General features: G+C 40.9%; 3 protein-coding genes across 4 annotated transcripts in view; 2 read left to right on the forward strand and 1 right to left on the reverse strand.

Moving 5' to 3' along the window:
* The window catches only part of LOC115780998 (inositol 1,4,5-trisphosphate receptor type 1-like), a 77,537-nt gene extending 72,839 nt beyond the window's left edge, over window positions 1-4,698 (forward strand). Inside the window, exons 58-60 of the mRNA XM_030730477.1 lie at window positions 1,392-1,552; window positions 2,344-2,505; window positions 3,339-4,698. Of these exons, the coding sequence (XP_030586337.1) occupies window positions 1,392-1,552; window positions 2,344-2,505; window positions 3,339-3,425 (410 nt within the window). The 3' untranslated portion in view covers window positions 3,426-4,698. The remainder of the gene's footprint in view (window positions 1-1,391; window positions 1,553-2,343; window positions 2,506-3,338) is intronic.
* A 3,573-nt stretch (window positions 4,699-8,271) lies between these two features.
* LOC115780472 (class E basic helix-loop-helix protein 40-like) lies at window positions 8,272-12,090 on the forward strand. Its single transcript, XM_030729679.1, has 5 exons — window positions 8,272-8,738; window positions 8,895-8,958; window positions 9,226-9,333; window positions 9,703-9,826; window positions 10,036-12,090. Exons 1-5 carry the CDS (start codon window positions 8,668-8,670, stop codon window positions 10,947-10,949), a joined length of 1,281 nt encoding a protein of 426 aa, XP_030585539.1. The 5' UTR covers window positions 8,272-8,667; the 3' UTR covers window positions 10,950-12,090.
* A 1,840-nt stretch (window positions 12,091-13,930) lies between these two features.
* On the reverse strand, window positions 13,931-20,329 carry LOC115780470 (tubulin monoglycylase TTLL3-like). 2 transcript variants are annotated; one of them, XM_030729677.1, is made up of 12 exons: window positions 19,831-20,329; window positions 19,621-19,739; window positions 19,326-19,494; window positions 18,933-18,988; window positions 18,702-18,830; window positions 18,508-18,622; window positions 18,223-18,339; window positions 17,941-18,121; window positions 17,286-17,434; window positions 15,610-15,853; window positions 15,004-15,439; window positions 13,931-14,891 (listed from the first exon to the last, which is right to left on the reverse strand). In XM_030729677.1, exons 1-12 carry the CDS (start codon window positions 19,835-19,837, stop codon window positions 14,130-14,132), a joined length of 2,484 nt encoding a protein of 827 aa, XP_030585537.1. In that variant the 5' UTR covers window positions 19,838-20,329; the 3' UTR covers window positions 13,931-14,129. The 2 variants fall into 2 exon arrangements, with proteins under 2 accessions (XP_030585537.1, XP_030585538.1); XM_030729678.1 differs by lacking the exons at window positions 19,621-19,739; window positions 19,831-20,329 and having other exon boundaries at window positions 18,702-18,820; window positions 19,326-19,395.
* Between the last annotated feature and the right edge of the window lie 349 nt (window positions 20,330-20,678).

The following is a 20,678-nucleotide window of genomic DNA, read 5'->3' on the forward strand; positions in this document are numbered from 1 at the left end:
CCCAAGTTTGGCCAAGCTTTCGCTGTTGGACAGATGGCCTCGCATTAGACTCTAGAATCCTTTGGTATATAGAGGAGTTTATGGTCGACTCAACGGCTCCAAGGTGCTCAGGTCCTGTGTCTCGCCAAACATGGTGCTGTGCATTATGATCAGATATCCCCGCTATGGTCCCGTTTCTCCAAAAGACATTGTTCCCGAAGCCTTGTGGTTGGTTCAGATGAAACTTTAGCAAACCTAAGCCGTGCTGCCGTGTTCTTTTTTAGAAAGAAGAGGTTTTCTTCTCGCAACCCTTCCAAATAAGCTGTACTTATTCAGTCTTTTTCTAAGTGTACTCTCATGAACTTTAACATTTAACATGCTAACTGAGGCCTGGCGAGTTGGAGATGGAGCTCTTGGGTTTTTGCTGTTTCTCTGAGCATTGCAGTGTCTGACCTTGGGGTGAATTTTGTGGGACGTTCACTCCTGGGAAGATTGTGGCATTGTGTTAATACACACCCAGATGCTCCAGACCAAGAGGTGCTCACACTTTCTGATGATCAGTTAATCAAGTGTAGTCACCCTCTCAATCCCGGCAGAAAGGGTTCACTTATTTATTCACAGGACTGCAAAGAACTTTATCCTTTTTCATATGACTGTACTTGGTTTCTGTATGAATGTTTCTTTATTCTTGGAAACTTCTTATACTTGATATTTGGTACTAGCGTCATCTTATCTATTTTGACACTTTGTATACTTTCCATGTTCTTTGTCTTGGAGAGTTCTGAGCAAATGTTTTAGACAGTTTAGATGTTAAGATTCTCACCCTTCACGCAATGCTGTTCAGTGTCAAATGACAGTCACATGACAATGACTGCAGACAGACAGCCAGTCCTGAAGAGCCATTTTTAAGCCTGTAGAAGAACAAAGAGTCTTGCAGCAGATGGTTTTGCACACACAGAGTCCTGACCTCAACACATTGAGCCAGTCTGGGATTACAGAAGATACTGAGAAAGAATGAATACACAGAAGAACTGTTGCAAGTCCTCCTAGATGTTCAGGATATCCTTCCTGACAAGTAAATGTGCAAATCCTTGTAGGAGAGCTGGTGCTATTTTAAGTCAGACAACTGTATCATTAGATTTAGGATTTCACTGGGTTCACTGGCATCATTTTTGCAAATATTTCTGGATAGTTTTTGAAAGTGTCCTAACTTTAATTTCAGTGCCTATTCCATGCTCATTCTCTTTTAATGTCAATGGCGTCATTTACTTTTTTTGGTGATGCACTACTGATTTGAAAATTGTGTACACCAAGGTGGACTGAGAAACAGGAACTGTTACTTTGCTGTTTTGTTTTTCCAAAACACGCTGTGACCTCATGGCAAAACTATTTGTGATATTTTCCCATTACAGGTCTGGAGCGCGACAAGTTTGACAACAAGACAGTGACTTTTGAGGAGCACATCAAAGAGGAGCACAACATGTGGCATTACCTGTTCTTTATCGTCCTGGTAAAAGTTAAAGACTCCACAGAATACACGGGCCCTGAGAGCTACGTGGCTCAGATGATCAAGGTAAACACAAAGCCTGCGCACACCCTTAAAACAAACATCCACCTGCTCTGACTATTTTGCAGGCCTGCTTGTTGTAAATGGGTTGAATTCACTATCAGACCAACTGTTATGGATGTAATGGCGATACGCCCGCTGCATAAAATCCAATAGAATGTCTACAGGGAATGTATAATCTACGCATTTTCTATGTAAAAATTGCTTAACCTCACAGTGTGATGACGTCAGTGTCTCATACATCATTTCAAATCCATTTACTGGAAATTAGTGCGCTCCCTTTACTACTCAGTCTGAGGGAGCATTTCTCTTTGTATCACGTTTTTATGGTAAGCAGGGTTCATCAGTTTATGCTACTGAGTCACACTCGTAAACATGTACAAGCTTGACACACACACACACACACACACTCTAACACATTAATCTGTTCTGATTTTCTAAACTCAGCTGACAGACATACTCATCATTTCCATTTAGCAGCCATATGCCAAGCAACGTTCATATCTGACCTGGGTCATTCCATCTCAAATCATCAAATTTTTAGAACATTTCCTCTTAAACCATTTCCACTTTCCATAAAACTGTATTAATTTCTGCGTGCAAAAAAGAGGCCTGAAAGTGGCTTGATGAACCATTCAAAAAAAAAAAAAAAAAGTACTTCCTACATGAAGCTCATTATATATGTTCAAACTTTGTACCATAAAACTTTTATGCAAATCAGAGATGGTCGGGCAGAAAATGTTATAAAAACTTGCAGATTTAGATGGAATGACCCTGATATTCTTGTTTAATATCAGGAGCACAACTTGGACTGGTTTCCTCGGATGCGTGCCATGTCACTGGTGAGCAGTGATTCAGAGGGGGAGCAGAATGAAATCAGGAACCTGCAGGAGAAGCTGGAGTCAACCATGAAGCTGGTGACAAACCTGTCTGCACAGCTGACTGAGCTCAAAGAACAGGTATATCATTGTCAGAGTCAATCATTAATTCCCTCATTTTGTAGTACACCATCAATTATTTTTTCCCCTCTTTTTGCCTTCGATACCCACCACAACTGATATGAAACCCCAGGTTTTACACTTTGATTTTTGTGCGTTTGAATATTTTGTCTTCTGCACTGTTCACTTCTTACTCGCCTCTCTTAACACATTATTGAGAAATCAGGAGGGAAAACATCATGATTTTTCACATGCTTGCACGCAGTCATTTGAAAACAAAAGCTTTCACGGGACTGTACGCAGTCCTGTGCAAATCCAAGCACACCACCTGATTCAGTAGCTTGTAGAACCACCGTTAGCAGCAATAACTTGAAGTAAATGTTTTCACTATGACTTTATCAGTCTCTCACATTGTTCTGGGGGGATTTTTGCCCAGTCTTCGTTACAACATTGCATCTCCACTTTGGACTCATCTGTCCAAAGGAAATTCTTCCAGAAATCTTTTGGTTTGCTAAGATGCAACTTTGCAAACCCACGTTGTGTTGCCATGTTCTTTTTGGAGAGAAGAGGCTTTCTCCTGGCAACCTTTACAAACATGGCATACTCAGTTTTTTTTCTAATTGTTGTGTGTGTGTGTGTGTGTGTGTGTGTGTGTGTGTGTGTGTGTGTGTGTGTGTGTGTGTGTGTGTGCGCGCGCGCGCGCGCGTGCGCACCCACCCAATGAAAATATTTGCACTCCTAGCTGTCAAATACTCCACAGGGTACCTTAAGTCTAAATAAAGCTCACGAGGTTCGATGCCAGTTTACAGCAGTGATTCTGACTGAAATGATGTCTCGTTTCTTTCCCCGTGCAGATGACAGAACAAAGGAAGCAAAAACAACGAATTGGACTTTTTGGTCACCCCCCTCACATGAACATCAATCCCCAGCAGCCTGGCTGAGGGGCCTTGGGGCTGCGTTCACTAGTGCCTGAGCACCCGTAACAGTGTACGACATGTTAAACAGGAGGATGCCAAAGCATGTCCATCTCTAATATGTATTTAAGACAATGTCTGACTGTATTTTCCACAACAGTCTCGTAGATATGAGTGACAAATTATCTTGGTCTGTAGTATCGATGTGTCTGTGTGGGTGGAGTGTGCACAAAGTGCCTCAGGACCTGAGAAGCCAGTCCTGCAAGTTTCTGTCATCAGCTTTCCTACCCTGAATGCCTTCTGCACTGGACCTACCAGACAGCATGCCAAAGTTCAGCCATTGTTGCTGAGTGAATATTCCTCTCAAGTGGCCTTGTATCGAGGATTTAATCCTCAGTGCTGCACCAGCAAACTCAGATCACATGGATTTGAAGTTTAGTTTGAACCCTACAACACAATATTTAAAATTTTACTTTCATCAGATGGCAATAAGAATGCTATTTAATATGCAATGCCTAAATAAGAACCAACTAGTTTTGAGAAGTTTTGTTTTCTTTTTTTTTTTATTTAAAATGATTTATCTTGTATTTAAAATTTAAGAGAAACCTGTAAACAGTGCTGAAGAGGTCACCAAGCTTTTCCAAAGTGTATCAATATGTTATAAAAACCTGTAATATTTTATTTGATGTGTTTGCTTGTTTTTTAAAATTGAGAGTAAGCATTTGATATCAGTTTCAGAAGTCTTTGTAATCTCAAATTGAGGTCCTCCTTGTTCAAGGACAGTTTAGATTAAGAGAAAACAACATTCGAGAATACATTGAAACTTTTTGTCAAGATAAATAATATTTTTTTGTATTATGAACCATATGGACTTCCCAGAGAGCTGGAGCAGTCCTTCACCCTGACGCTGGGTCCATGTTGTATTTAACAGTGTGATTTATACGGGATCCTGTTAAAACCACAAATCCAACCTTAAAGATTTTTGGGAACAAAATTATTTTCATTTTTCTTCTTTGATATTTCTGCACTGAATTATTTAATCTTTCTTTAATCCATTTAGTGTGAAGCACTGATATTTTCTGTAGCACACAAGCAGTTGTTACTATTTGTTTGGTCACTTTGTGAAGACAATGATGACAATGACTGTGTTCGTGTGAATGTGAGGATTAAAAAAAAACGACCAGATTTAATTTGGAGTGCCGTTTAACCAAATTCAACTTTTATATGAACTGGTGGTTTCTGTATGAACTGTACATTGCATTCTTGAAGTCTATTTAAATAAACAAGTGTGTAAAAATGCTGTTGGTGAAAACGATGTCTGCATCGACAGATGTGACACGAAAGGAAGTGAAGATTTGGTAATAATTTTGATACTGCAGTGAGCATTAAAAAAAAATGCAACATGCAGAAGTCGCATTCGGGAACTGCCAGCAGATTAACTCTTATCCAAAGACCTCTAAAAATGAGGAAGTGCACTTCTTCTATTGTCATGTGGCATGGGGAAATGTCTATGCATACAGGGGTTGCACATTTGGAGACTTCATTTGACCTTTTTGGATTTCATCTTTGCACAAACAGTATTTCTAGAGTTTAAAATTTGTGTAACTGCCTTTATTTTCATTGAAATATTAAAATTATACAGTACTGTGCAAAAGTATTGAGCCACCCCTCATTTTTTTTTATATATATATATGTTGCTTGGAAAATGAGAAATAGGTGCGACAATTTATTGAAGCAAACATGAATTGGAAAAACAAACTTGTGAGTCAATATTTGGTACGGCCACCTTTATTTTCAGCACAGCCTGAACTCTCCTAGGCACGTTTTCTTGTAATTTCTTTAGTCTTCAGGAATAGTTCTCCAGGCTTCCTGAACGACATTCAAAGTTTGGATGTCGGCTGTATTTTGTTCTGTTCTCTGTCAAGATGATCTCATGCTGCTTCAGTAATGTTGAGGTCCGGGCTCTGGAGAGACCAATCCATGACTGATAGTGCTCCATCATGTGTTTTTCTATCCAGGAATGCTGTCACTGCATTGGCAGTGTGTTTGGGATCACGTCAGGCTTCAAAATGAAGCTGTTGCTAATCAGACACTTCCTGATGGTATTGCACGGTGATATTAAAATCTGATGGTACTTCTCGGCATTCATAATTCAATCTCCCTCTTGATCACCTCCATACATACTGCCAAAGATTTGAGCCAAAAATTTCAAATTTGGATGCATCACTCCAAAAGACCTGTTGCCAAAGATTTTCAGTTAAGTTCTTCTTGTTCTTCCTAGTTTTTTAGAGCTGACACTTCTTCTTTTGTCCTCCACTTGTCCAGTTTTTTCAAATTTGCTGACCTATGCCAAGGTTTCAGTTGATAGCTTTTAGGGATCACTCTGTTGGTGCTTCATGCTTGTCAAACTGTTATCTGTGGCATATTTTCATAGGTTCAACTGAAGAAACTGGAACAAAGCATTTGTTTTTGGAACACTGCTCATGACAAAGTGCCTAAAGATACAATTTAAAACGGGTTCTTTGCTAAGTTGTCTGTTATGTGTGGACACAGCACTGGTTTATGTCTTCAGTTTGCCTTTTTTTTATGGTTGGTCAGCGTTAAGTGGCTTAAAAAACAAAAAATCTTCCTCTGAAAATGGTCAAGTACAAAGACTGGACTAAAATAGAGCAGAAAAAGCAGCCAATGTCCAAAGAAAAACTCTGACAGACCTCCAGAAAGCCTGGAGAACCATTGCTCAAGACCAAAAAAAAAAAAAAGACAAAGTCTGGCTGCTTGGATGCAAAATATTAAGAAATGAGGGGTGGGTTAACACTTTTGCACAGCACTGTGGTATAACTAAGGTTCTTAGATATAGGTTTTGATCTTAGTTTATTGTTTAGTTCTAAATATTGTTACCTAAGAGGTTTTTGAAATAACTTTTGACATTATCGTACTGTCAGTGATCTTAAAGTATCACATAAAAAAAAATATTTTTAACACCTCGATCTTGTGTTTGAGCTCAAACATTTTTGTAAAAAAAAAAAAAAAAAGTGCCATTATAAAAAATAAAAATAAATAAACCAGTGTGTATTTGTGTTATGTGGGCCCAGACTGTCTTCAGGATGCTTCCCATCACTATGGTTATCTAATTATAAAAGAATCTCTGTGACCAGGGTTATGATCATTTTGCAGTTAAGCCTCGCGGCCTGTCCCACTTCTATTTTATTCACTGAACTCGAGGAATTTCTAGGAGCAGCAGATAAAATCACTGATGTGGTCACAGGACAGGAGCTTCTCGAGGGTTTTAGTGGAAATAAAGACCGCTACTGTGAGAGATACTGTTCTTCTGAAACAGTGAAACATCTGTCTACTCAGGGTTCTCTTATAATTTGTGTCATTTACGTGGAAGGTTCAGAGCTGATGTTTCCTGGGGTTACGAATGCAAGTTTGACAGCTGCAACTTTCTTACTTTTTCCAGATAAGATAGGTGGGTAGCTCAAGTGTGCTTTTAGTAGCCAGGCAGGAAGGCAAAATGAGCCTTTAAATGCAATATTCATTTTTAGTTGTTTTTTTTTTTTTCAGGGTAAAATAATTGATTAAAAATAAATGCAAGAAGCTTCATAATGTTACAAAAACAAAACAATAAATAAAAATGTGCAATTCAGCATAGATAGTATTAAATGTGCTGTTACTATGTTAAAAAGGAAAGTGGGAAAATGTTGCAGCTGTTTTTCAATTGCCCCCTACTCCATTAAATATGACTGCTTACAGCTTTAGAAAACTTCCTTCATGGTGGTTTCATAACCATGAAGTCCAACAATTTTTGAATTCAGTGTCTTGTATGCTAGTGAGAGTGACCTAATAATATTACTGCTGTTGTTCCTGTTTCCTTCTGATAAGTGACATCTACTAACTGTTGGTATGTTATGGCATTTCCGTTCATTAAGCTGCAGCTGACCCATATTATTCTTGTTAAATGTGGAAATACCCTTGTGTATTAAGTTTGTTAGGATCATTAGCAAACCTAATTTTATGAACTATTCCTGTATGAGGATTAAAAAATATATATCGTATGGCTTATTTTAACATTATATGGCAGTTATTGGGAATATTTTTTTAGTAATGCGGAATATAAGCAAAACTCGTATTTGCAATGCAAATGTCAACAAACCAGAATTTATATTTTTCATTTTCTGCGAGAAATGGAATCCATGAAAATGCACGTTTTGAAACAGTTTTTTTGTTGTGGTGTGTGCCTGCAGCGGACAGGTGTAGCCGCCGTGTGCTGGATGTGCCCCGCGCGCTCAGCAGGATCCCGGGGCCATGAGGATATCAACGTGACAGACGGCACCGCCTCATGACAGTAAACACGGACTCCACACAGCCGTCCACGCACAGGTGCACGTGGTTATCCCACCATGACGAAACCTTTCAGCAAACAGATCAATATAGTAGACGCTCTCATTCTTCTTCTGCAGATTCAAGGAGATATTTATTTGTATAAAATTAATGACATTAAAAAAATTAAAAAGTTAACTGCTTTCCTTTGTGCAGAGCTAATGTTTTTTGCAAAAACCCACTTAAAGAGGCTTTATTGCACTTGATGGAATTTTCTGTGCTATTTTGTAGTGCGAGGATTACAGTCTTTTAACTCTATTATTTTACATTTGTGCTGGCAGTAGGTACCATACCCTCTCACCCCCCCGAGATTCAGGTCTGTTGAACTCGTGCGCTGGTTCACCGCCGGCACGTTCCCCGGCGCACAGCCTTGTTTCCATCCACTTCAGCATGGTGGTACACGGGATCGGTCACGCACCGCCCTCCGCTCTAACGTCAGCCGCCGTCCGCCCACTGAGGCGCCTTATCTGCAGGGAGTGGGCCGTCCTTTCACCGAGGATACAGCGCCGTTTAACACGTGAGCCTCATGTGACAGAGGTAGATCAGTCTGAGCGGAGAGTCAGAGGGTTTATTTAACTCGTCGTTCTGTCCTCCCCCACTTTCCCAACGCGCCACCAAGGGTTGACTGCCTACCGCTGCGGGACCACGGTGTGGAGATCGCAGGAACTAACTTTAAATCGTTTTCACATGCAGTGCTGAAAATGAGAAATTAGTAAACATTTTTGACCTTTCTTGACGCATTCTACGCATTTTTATTATCAGTTTTTTTTTAAAACAAAAAAACAAATTGCTTTGAAAGTTTTGATCGAGCGCTTAAATACATGCGTATTTATTTTTGACTGCTTTGGAAAAGTACCTCGATTTTGACTGCGAAATTGGAATACAAAGAATGGAGCGAATTCCAAGCGCGCAACCACCTCCTCTGTCCAAACACCAGGCTGAACTGTCAGACGTGCAGGGGTAAGTTACACTTTCAAAATGTACCTTTCCTAGACTGCGTTGCCCCCCCCCCCCCTTTTTTTCCCCCTGAAAAATGCACGTAATGTGTAGTTTTGTGCACTTGACCAAAAAAATTACCTGATTTCTTACGTGTTTGCTCTCTTTGTGTTTCTTTAGGATGGATTTCCCAATGTATGTTTATAAACCGAGGCGGGGAATGAAGCGAGGAGAAGAGAGCAAGGTCCGTTTTCTGTGTGTGTGTGTGTGTGTGTGTGTGTGTCTGTGCATGTTTATTGCCAAAATGGTTAAGTAATAACCATAGAGTTCAAAGCACGTACAACTAGGAATTAGACTGGCAGTTGTTCTCTAGTCCCATAAATGTTGACCTAGTTTCTGCTGTGACATAACTCCTGGATTCCTCCCTATCGGTGTAGCTGCCTCTGGTCATGCAGAACTGTGTGCTCTCGTTTCAGTTTAATTTACGCAACATTTCTGTTTACTTCTTTAGGAAACCTACAAGCTGCCTCACAGGCTTATTGAGAAGAAGAGACGTGACCGGATAAACGAATGCATCGCCCAGTTAAAAGATTTATTACCCGAACACCTGAAACTAACTGTAAGTTCATACTGTAGCTGGGAGGGTTAATGGGATTGGCTGCATTGAGCGGCATACACCATCTAGTGGCTCTTTGGTGGTATTACATCATTGCATAGTGCGTCAGCAACGCATACCGATAGCGGCTCACACTAAAGAGAATGTGCTTCTGTTAGATTTTGTTGTTTGAGCTTGATATTTTTTAAAAGTTCAATTCAGTGATGAATTCATTAATAAAAATTAAGTGTGCTCAGATTCATATGTAAAAATATTTCTAAATAATCACAACAGTGTGAGACAGTGGCGATCTTGTATACATGTGTAGTAAAGCTTGATTTCTACGTGTTATATAAGAAGTGAGGATGTGCTGATTGTGTGTGTTTCCCTCAGACTCTGGGCCATCTGGAGAAGGCTGTGGTTTTAGAGCTTACACTCAAGCATGTGAAAGCCCTCACCTCTCTTCTGGAGCAGCAGCAGCAGAAGATCCTCGCTCTGCAGAATGGCATGCAAATTGGTGAGCTGCACATGAGTTTTGTGCACGCACGAATGTACATGCAGAACAGGATGGGTTTGTTAGACAGAATGCAAATCACGTAGGTGAATGCAGAACCACAAAATTGAAGAGTAACTTCACTCACAGCTGAAATATATTTTTAAAAAGTGGGCAAAGTCTATATCAGCTTGCACAGTTTCTGAGATTGTTGTTTCTTCATGTGTTTATAGAGCAGCCTCCTGTCAGCCAGGAGAAGTCAGAAGAGATGTTTCGCTCTGGCTTCCACATGTGTGCCAAGGAAATTCTACAGTATCTCGCTAATCACAAGACCGATGGAGACTTCACGCCATCCCATGTCATCAATCACATTCACAAGTTAGCTGTTGAGGTGCTGCACAATCCAGTTCGACCCCGCACCCCTCTTAGCCCTCAACCCGAGGAAATCCCTACCTACCAGCCTCACAAGGAAATGTCCTCGAGCTTACCCCCTAAGCCCAGTGAGGGCTATGGGAGGAACTGTGTGCCCGTCATCCAGCGGGTGTACGCGTCACCAAGCAGCGAGCAGAGTGGTAGTGATACAGACACAGACAGTGGCTATGGAGGAGAGCTGGAGAAAACCGAATCTGGGGCACCGCAGGGACATCCAGATTATTACGTTCATGAGAGCCAGCAGAAGCGATTGCTGGCTGACAGGCAGAACTCCAGCATCAAGCAGGAGGATGATGAGCCACGCCACAAACGACCCCGTGTGGATTCATCTGAGGATGAGCTGCTCTCAGGCAGGGAATCATCAACTTCTCCATCCTCTAGCGGATATGGAAGTTACATGAGTGCATCCCCTAACCATCCACCTCCTCCTCCACACCCCCTCTGCATGCCTTTCTACCTCATTCCACCCTCTGCTGCAGCTTACCTGCCAATGCTTGAGAAGTGCTGGTACCCTGGGGCTGTTCCCATGCTCTACCCTGGTATGGGCAGCTCATCACCCACCATACCCAGTGAAAGGTCCGGTCCACCCCAGCTTGTGTTGTCTCCCCGAGGAGGCTCTCCAGCCCCGGCCATATCTCAGACCCCCATGGACTCCCCCGCCCTCCTTCAGGCACTCAAGCAAGTACCACCCCTCAACCTGGAAACCAAAGACTGAGAGATGAAGGTGAAAAGACTGCCCCGACATATTACCCTGTTCTTGAGGACATGACTAAGCTGTTCCATAATTCATAATCACTCATCTCCTCTTTTCCTCAGCCTGGAGGTAGAACATCAAATGAGAGGACTTGTAGAAATGATCAAGGAGAGAGAGAGAGAGAGGGGGGCGGGAGTGGGAGCGGGAGCAGCATCCTTCCACACTGAGAGGAATGCAAAGCTCTGGTTGAATGTTAAATGCTCAGTGGTGTTCAGTGGTATATATGTATCATATGAACTGGATCTGCCCTGTGCATACGTAAACACACATATGGTTGAATGTAAAGAAAGAAATGCTTTAGCTGCTGCTGTTGAAGTGTAAACACAGATGACACTGATGCATCTCACCCGCAATTTTGTAATTTAGAAACTGTTGCACCAAATGTTAGCGGTAAATTGCCACCCAAAGTTTGTCGCCTATGTCTTTCGCTCACCATTATGATTACTGAAAAATGCCCCTTCAACCAGACACTATGATGACTGGCACCATGAAATACAAGGATTCCCTCAAGTGTGTACAGACATGAGCGAGGGTACACCCATGGTGGATGAAGGAATAGGCCACCACATGGCCACACTGAACGAGAAGTCTCGTTTATCATTTAAACAGACACCTAAGATGGATTTTCTGTAATTATTGTTCATAGACTTATTGTACATTTCTATTTTTGATACCTGTTCTTGCACTCTTGTCTGCCCTGAGAGGTACGAGGAAGGCGGAGTGCGGACAATGTACGTTGTGTACTCAGAAACTGTGTACATACTGTAGCACTGTGCTGGACCTGGTCTGCATACTCAGCATCTGTTTCTGCTCAAGTCAAACCCGGTGTTTGTGCTTGCTGTTGCCTTTTACTTGTGAAAAGCTGATCAATCTCAGACGTAATTCTCTGTACTATGTATGAATACTGGAGACAAAGGCGCGAGGAGAGGAGAAGTGAATGTAAACGTTTTACCAGAAGACTAGTTTTCTATAGAAAGAGGTACTTGAGATTTTATATTTTGGGACCTACATGAAAGATGTTTGATGTAAATATTTTGTCTATAAATGTTGATATACATTATATAAGTGTATTAATAAAGTATTTTTTTTTTTCCCGTGGAAATTTGCTCTGACTGTATGTGTATGAAAGAGAATCAGAGTGTGTGTGAAAACAATGAAATACTTTGAGAGATTTTACAGCACCACAGCATTCACGTCACAGGGAACACTTATGTAATGGCAGATCTGTGGCCTGGCTCTCCTGCTGGTAAACCGTCTGCGCCCACAAATACAAAAAAAAAAAAACAAGTAAACACACGAGTATAAACAGCTACAGTAAATCCTCTGAGGCAAGAGTCAGAATCCGCCCGTATCTTGTCAGTATCCACAAAGGGGAACATTTTTAAAGCTTCTCATCGGTTGTGCGAGACAATAGTATGAATCTGATTGTTCCAGATTTGTGGCATATCTCTGTATTTACTTTCCCTGCAGTGTGCTTTACCTCCTGAAGACATGTAGCAGTATAATTTACAAGAATCACCACTACCTCCTGTGTTGTGCAATCACATTTTTCATCTGTGCGATTGCACTTCCAATTATAGGTTTATCTTAGTGCAGCTCAGCACATGCCCACCGTCAGTCACAACATCTCAGACTTTCCACCTACACATTTTTTTATGCCATTTTTTTTTCTGAGCTGACTCATTCTGTATCTGGTTTGTTTATATAAACTATAGTCTGAGGTTATAACCTGCCACCTAAAAGTCATTTGTAGATTTCAAACTGGTTTGTTTGAAGAGGAGTTGCATGCTTTATTGATGTGAGTTTGCAAGCTTATAAGTTCAGCATATTATATCTACCCATTTTGTTAGTTACATCTCACTAGTACTGGGTTGGACCCCCTTTTGCCTTCAGAGCTGCCTTAATTCTTCATGGCAGATTCAACAAGGTGCTGAAAACATTTCTCAGAGATTTTGGTCCATATTGACACAATAACATCACAGTTGCTGCAGATTTGTCAGCTGAACATCTGTGATGTGAATCTTCTGTTCCACCACATCCCAAAGGTGCTCTATTGGATTGAGGTCTGGTGACTGTGAAGGTCATTTGAGTACAGTAAACTCACTGTCACGTTCAAGAAACCAGTTTGAGATGATCTGAGCTTTGTGACGTGACGTGCAATCCTGCTGGAAACAGCCATCAGAAGATGGGTGCACTGTGGTGATAAAGGGATTACCATGGTCAGCAACAATACTCAGGTGGGCTGCGGTGTTTAAATAGTGCTCAGTTGGTACTAAGGGGTCTAAAGCGTGCCAAAAATATCCCCCACATCATTATACTAGCATGATCAGCCCGTGCAAGCTGTAGCCTCAGTTTCCTGTTCTTAGCTGACAGCAGTGGCACCCTGTCAACTAAGGTCCCAACAGTGTACCAAGCCTCTGATGACTGCTTCCAGCAGCATAACATGACACACGTGTAGGAAGATATAACCTAATGGATAAGATGAATGCCATGTTTTTTCCAGTCAATTTCAAACCTCCCACTCTCATTGTTTCCTGTCTGTTACTAAAAAAATCACAATAAATGTATATTTTTAAAAACTTTCATCGATAAGCGGAAGGGAATATATTTTATACAGGTAAATTTAACACAGCCCTACAAAGGTTAGTTAATGAAAGGTTGTATTTACTTTGATCAAACATGTGGCAATCAGACTTTAACTGTCTAAATCTTTCAAGAAAATTATTGTAATAAGTGGAGTAACTGGTCTTTTTCATGAGCATTAAGATGCTCTAAGATTTCTTTAAAAAAAAAAAAAAAGTTTCCAAGCTGTGCATTAAACAAACAAACAAAAAACAGAGGAAAAACACTTAGCAGATGTTGCTAAATGTACCAGTGTGGCTGTGGACTGTGAATGATTTTCTCTGGTTACTTCCTGTAGTCACCAGGCTTTGGCCTAAACCTTTTTTTGATCACTGAACCTTTAATGCCACCTGCTGGTGAAAAAAGGCCAAACAATCATTCAGCAATACATACATACAGGCAGACAACTAAATTGATAGTCTGGTTAACATAAGAAAGTAATTTGCCTTCAACCCATTAAAAAAAAAAAAAAATTATGCCAACAAAACCTGTGTTTCTGGTTGCGCTCCATCAACATCTCTAGTATTTATGTTCTCCCACGAGCTCTCCTTTGTGTCTGGCTCTGACTTGCCTTTGAGAGCTGAGACATAACTGATGCTTGTGGATGCTGGGATAAGATAAAAAGGCTGAATTATGACAAACATTAGTTCCAGTCACAACATTTGGTTGCAATCGAAAGGCCTCCAGGCTTGGAAGAGGTCCCTGGAATGAAGGAAAGACCCGGGAGGAAATCCTATGTTGTGGTTCAGAACTTCGTTGGGAAAGGAAGGCTCTGGACATGTGTGAGGCATGTCGAGGAATGGACTGCTGTTTACCCTCTGATGTACTATAAGGAGGGTCTAGGGATAAGGACAGACTCATTGGCACCAATGTTGCTGCACTGACACGGCGACGTAATCCCAAGCGCCACGCTTTCTTCTGAGGTTCAGTGTGTACACCCATGCTCTGTTCATATGCCACATTGCGGCAGGACCTGCGAACATGGCAGGTGTTCTGAAGTTCTGCTTTTATATCATGCTCCCTCTTTGGATATATAGATGTCAGCTGACGCTTTTTCTCTTGGTTCTCCTTGCCCAAAAGGTGAAAGTCAGCAGCTACATGTGGCTTCTGGCCGGACTGTTTATGTCTTGCCTCAGCTACTGCTGGAGATGACTGATCTGGGTGGAACTGATGAGTGAGAGGTGAGTTAGAAATAAAAGATCGTCTATAATGAGATCGCTTTATGGGGGCTCCTTCCACTAGCAGGTTCACTCCCAAATACTGAGGAACTTCAACCGCAGCCTGGAAATGTGATAAAGTAAAAACATACATGACACAATAATTTGCATGGCATTCATCATTAAGTAGGAATACTCTGGACATAGATATTTATTGATGCTAGAGACAGCCCAACCTGTTTGTAAATTAACTTGAAGCCTCCTGTGTAAGCACTGGGATCAGTCCTCCAATCCAGCACAACCCTCAGTGTGTCCACTTGCACGGCAGGACAGAGCCGCGCAGTCACAGTGCTGGAACAGGCCATGGTTGGGCTGGCATTGATCTCCAGAAGCCAAGGTCTCAGATCTCTGCCCAACATAAAATCAGCTCCATAAAGCTCAAAGCTTGCCTTGCGGGGTTCCACCAAGTCCTGGGCCGTCTGTAGAGCATTGACCACTGCTTGCTGCATGCCTGGTATCACCACTGTCTCCCATTCTGTCTCATGGCCCTGTCGCTGCAGAAAAGAGCGAAACTGAGAGCAAGACCACATATTATCCTCAGGCACTCCTGGATGGCGCTGACGAGATGGCTGGAAGTGCTTCTGGATGGAATTGTTGCACAGGTGGACCGAGCTGGGGAAAATAATCGCCATGAAGGTAAGTATAAAATATGACTCGAATATTATATTAAGTCCTCCTTGCATTGTTAAATCAGTACATCTACAAAGTACTCTAGATATAAGATACCCTAAAGCTTAAGTACACCCTTAGCTTTTTTCTTTTGTTTGAAACTTCTCACTGACCTGTCCAGAGTTTTTGTCGAGTAGGGCTGAGTGGAAAACCGCAGGTAGCACTCTTTGTAGAACCAGACAGTCAGAGGGTTCCAGTCAGTTACAAGGAACCACTGACGGAGGTCAAACTTTGTGCCATGCACCAGTAGGGGGCGTTCCAAGTATTTCTGAACCACCCACTTACTCTCCTTTGTCAGGGCTCTGTCAGTGTCCACAAGTGCCAAAATCTCATCAAGGCGATTCATACACATAATGCCTAACAGTGCAGGAGTGATAATAGAAAAAAGAGATGAAAGCAGAGTTGATTAAAACACATCACAACTGTGATATAAGCAAAAACAGGATTGCACAGTGTTTCAGATGACCTTAATGACACAGTGCTTTGGTTTTGTGTACACCATCATCCCCTCACTAATAATACAATTCATACAATAAATTCAAATTCTATAATATGATTCAAACTAAGGACACTGAAAAACTATTCAAAGCCAGTTAAACCCCTCTGAACTGCAGAATCAAATCTGATGGGGCAAGGTGGACTCTCATACCTTTCTTATCTTTTTCACTGAGAACTGAGTCAGTTTAGACGGTCATTTTATCACATCGACTTTCAGTCATTACCACCTGAAATACCCCAACAGCCATTCATAGAATGGATCAGGTTCATTTCTTGAAGCATTTGGATGGACCAAAAGCCAAGAATTAAATACAAAATGATTCAACTGCCAAAATAAAAAGCAGGCTTGGCTTTACCAGATTTAAGGGACTATTACTGTGCAGCACAATAAAGGCCTCTTGTGTACATGCAATCCACAATTTACAGCAAGGTGGCAGGAGAGAGAGGACAGAAAAAAACTATAGGACCACCAAACCAAGCCATGATAGCAGACAGAAAACTATTTGATAGCTCGACAAATAAAAATATTCCCTGGACAAAGCTGTCCTTTAGAATTTGTCAGAAAGTAATACAAATTTTAACTTGGGGGAGGGCAGTGAAAATAACAAGAGCCCTCCAAAGTAAACACCCAGCATACTAAAGATAAATGAGATCGTGATGGCAGAATACTTATACCTGCTGAAGAATGCAAAAAACATTTGTAAATGTCAGAGGAATCTATTCTTTCACACATCTGGAGCAAACTTATTACTCATTCATTCAAAAAACATCAAGGTTTAGTAACAAATTGTTGGAGGGTATGGAGCTAATCATTAACATTTATTATGGGAAGGTCCAAAACTTGAAAGTCCAAAAAAAGAAAAGAGCGTTACGTCTTTGTGCTCTAATAGATCATAATTAGTAAAACAAAACAGAAAAGCAGGCAAGTTAATAGTATTTTATTTTACTCTTTTTTTGTGGAGAAAGTCCGCATGGAAGACTTGATGCTATAATTTATGTTATACTATTAAAGTCTTGGCAGGCTATAATGTTATGCATGTATAAATTAAGCTACGCACAACATAGCTTCCCAAATAAAAGGGAAAATGTAAGAAAAAAATTCTATAATATGATATGAAAATGATGTGTATTCATCAGCTGAATGTTATAAAAGGCCTGCTTTTATCAATATTTTTCATAGCTGTTTAGCTGTAACAGAACACGTTAAAGATTGCGATATAACTATCATATTAATTATATTAATACATATTAATCATATTAAGAAAACAAATTATTAGAAAAAAAGCCTCACCTCTTCCTCTTGACTTGGCACCTGGTTTGATAATCCAGATGTTGTTTAGTCCATCTGTGTCCAGCTGTGGGCAAACCACCTGCAGTCTGGTTAACATATCCTGGCAACGCTCCACAAATGTATTGCTGCCCCTGATCAACACACCTTTTCTGCATATTAACATTTTATCATTAGACTTGCAAATGCAGCATCATTAGCATCATTATCATTATATGTATTTTTGTATATTTATAGACTATGGAACTGGAACCAAAGCTGTCTAATGGCCCCTGTCTTTTGAACATGAATAACATGTCATTCTATATTTAATCCCAACCCTTACACACACACACACACACACACACACATATATATATATATATATATATATATATATATTTTTTTTTCTTCCCCTCATGCTGCTCAAAAAAAATTAAAGGAAGACTTGGGGCTGCGTGGATGATGTGGCATCCTTTCATTACCCAGTCCACAACAATACAGCTATCCAGCATGATTTTTTCACATTGAGATCTGATGTGTTTTCAGTCTTCCTTTAACGTTGTTGAGCACTGTTGAGCAGAATTCCACTGCCAGTAATGAAATCAAATTAGTGTGACCTCAGAAGGATATTTTTTTAGAAAAATCCTGGAAGCACCCATAAAATCTCTCGACTCACTGCACAACTGTATAGTAGTGTTGAAGAAACTCTGCCCATCGCTGTTCCTCCACAGAGGGCGGTATTTCTGTAGTTACATCAATGTCACTGTGCTTTAGAACACTGAGAAACTCTTGACACACACGCAAGGCTGTGTCAATGATTTCTGGACCAACAGATCGATGTTCCACATCATCCAACTCTGCAGAGAGACAATGTTGCACCGTCACACCCCCCCCCCCTTTGCACAAACTTTGTATCATATGCATTTTTATTTTTATATGTGAGAAATGGTTTTTAAACCTTCAGTGATACTGTTCTTGGATTTTTGTTTGTCACTCTCTGCTTCATCTCTTCTCCAAATACTTGTCTCAACCACATACTGCAGTAGGCTGGTACATGCTGTTCTCCTGAAATCCTCTTTATGATCATAGAAAACAGAAAACTATATGAGACACTGTTGGGTAGGACAGAATGGACATAGGTCAACTTAAAAATGTTTTGTTTACACCTAAATGTCTTATTTAATCTTATAGAACATCTTTTTTTTTTTTGCTATATGTTAGTTAACAGTGCCACACGGCAGACCTATGAATGCATGCTTTTCATCCTCTGCTCCAAGCCTGTAGCATCTTGGGAAGAAAGTGTCAGGATCCTCTGTGTCAAACCACTGAAGGTTACGCAGATTCACACAAAGCCCCACCTGAATGAAGCACAGATACATTGTAGGAGAAGAGTTGAGTAACATGTATTTGCCAGTCAGTCATTAGAAACTTTTTTACCTTGGTGGTAAATGTTCCGGCATTTGCATAGTGATTGGTCATTTGGTCATGCCGTAGGGAGCGACATTCTACATGATCTCGTCGTGTCGTCCAATACAAATATGTCGTTTCATTTCGAACTAGGCGAGACTACAAGTTACAAGTCATAAAAAGACACAAGTGAAAAAGCCTTTGGCTTCACAATGGGCAAGATATAATTAAGTTAATAGGTTCACCTAACTGTTATCTTACCATGAGGTCATGCATGTCATCAAGGTTCTCCGCTTTCTCGCCTTCATCTGTTTTCTCTGCCAAGAGATAAGAGGTGTGTGTGTGTACATTCAGAGTTACGTGTGTGCAGGGGTGTGCATAAAGGGGTCTGCGTTGTGCGTGTAAAGATGCTGGTGTCTGTAATGTGGCAGTTTCTTGTTTATCAGTTGAAGGGAAAGCTATCTAATTTGTGCTACAGTTACTCTTTGTTAATTATTCCCACACTTAAGCTATTACACTTGGGTGGGGGGCCAATCCTGAGCTGTCAGACAAAATTTAAACAATATGAGAAATATGGATGAGTGAAAAAAATATGTCTGGCATTAGCATGCAATCATTTAGAAGTTTTCTCTTTTTTAAAACCCTTTGCCTCACCAGTAACATAAATGCTGACCAGCCCATCATTACCATCCTCCTCATCATCACAGGGGCAAGGAGGTGCTCTTTGGACTGGATGTGGCAAACGACGTTCAACCCACCCTCTGACCCGTAATGCAGCGCGGATCACGGGATAGGGTCCCTGCACTGAAAACACTTTCCTTAACTGAGAATGAGTTGAAGAGACACAAGGGGGAAAAATGGAAAACATGACACTAAGCACAGAAGGGGATTTGGATTCGAGGAAACTATGGTGGCATTACAGTAAAAATCTGTTTTGACATATAATCACCTTCACAGCTTTCTCCACCACCGCTTTAGCAGTTTTCAGCCTGTCTGGCTTGATCACTGGTAGGCTAGGCACACTGCATCGTAACCTCCCCTCCACTGGAGCAACTGTGGATTGTAACGCTGGGACAATCTCCATAATCAGATTTGAATATAAAGTATTAATTATGTGTATGCATGCATGTTTTGTAAGAGCAGAGGTACAATGACTCACCTGGCATTTGTTGCTGAGGTCTGTAGGTCTCTTTTCAGCTGACCAATGCACAGTGTGAAAGAGAAAGCAAAAAATGAATGTACCCAAGTGCACTATTTTCACACCATATTAAGGATTTAAATTTATATACAGCTATAAATAGCAAGCTAATATAAGTAGATTCAAATTTACAGATAAATGATTCCAATTTCCAAATTTCTTTTCACTGTAGACCTAAACATGCTGTTAGGCTACTGCATCCCCTGCAGCTGAAAAATAGAGAAAGCTTTACTATAAATAGTATGGCATGTGGCACCTAATTTTGTCTATGCAGCAGCTGAAGAAGGATGTAAATTGGGTTAATCAGGCATCTTAATCTGAACTGATTTAGGCTGTGATGACTGGCATGGCTATGCGCAACAAAGGCGCACGCGTGCACACACGAGTAGAAATATAAAACGTATCCACCATGACCAGCCATGGCTTGATAAACCAACTCTCCATGATCTATGACAGCGATTAAAAATGCATAAAGATTATTCCTAAAATGTATCTCAAATTTTAAGAAAAAAAAAGGTGGAATTTTACACTGGATATGAATATACAGACCTCTGTTGTCACTTCACCACTGACCCGGCCGCTCTACACATAGGCTCTATCTGTATCCGTCCATAGACTTGCTCAGTCCGGCTTCCTTCATGCTGCCTCACACTGTTCCCATAACAACCGTGCATGCTCCCACAGACAGTTTATAGTTGCCCCAACAACAGTACCCAGGAGAAACAGGACGCCACGCGGGTACATGAAAAATCTACCATCTTGAGGCATGCCTTGAAGAAACTGGATCACTTATCGGATACTATCGATTG

Source organism: Archocentrus centrarchus, chromosome 5 (genome assembly GCF_007364275.1).
Source record: "Archocentrus centrarchus isolate MPI-CPG fArcCen1 chromosome 5, fArcCen1, whole genome shotgun sequence".
NCBI classification, from domain to species: domain Eukaryota; kingdom Metazoa; phylum Chordata; class Actinopteri; order Cichliformes; family Cichlidae; genus Archocentrus; species Archocentrus centrarchus.

Bases quoted from the DNA above. Each gene is read 5' to 3' on its own strand.
- LOC115780472 (XM_030729679.1), top strand. From the start codon at position 8,668: ATGGAGCGAATTCCAAGCGCGCAACCACCTCCTCTGTCCAAACACCAG. The intron at 9,334-9,702 runs GTAAGTTCATAC...TGTTTCCCTCAG, and splicing joins CCGAACACCTGAAACTAACT to ACTCTGGGCCATCTGGAGAA. The intron at 9,827-10,035 runs GTGAGCTGCACA...ATGTGTTTATAG, and splicing joins GCAGAATGGCATGCAAATTG to AGCAGCCTCCTGTCAGCCAG.
- LOC115780470 (XM_030729677.1), bottom strand. The intron at 18,340-18,507 runs GTCTGCCGTGTG...ATGATCATAAAG, and splicing joins TGAAAAGCATGCATTCATAG to AGGATTTCAGGAGAACAGCA. The intron at 18,122-18,222 runs GTTTAAAAACCA...GTCTCTCTGCAG, and splicing joins CAAGAACAGTATCACTGAAG to AGTTGGATGATGTGGAACAT.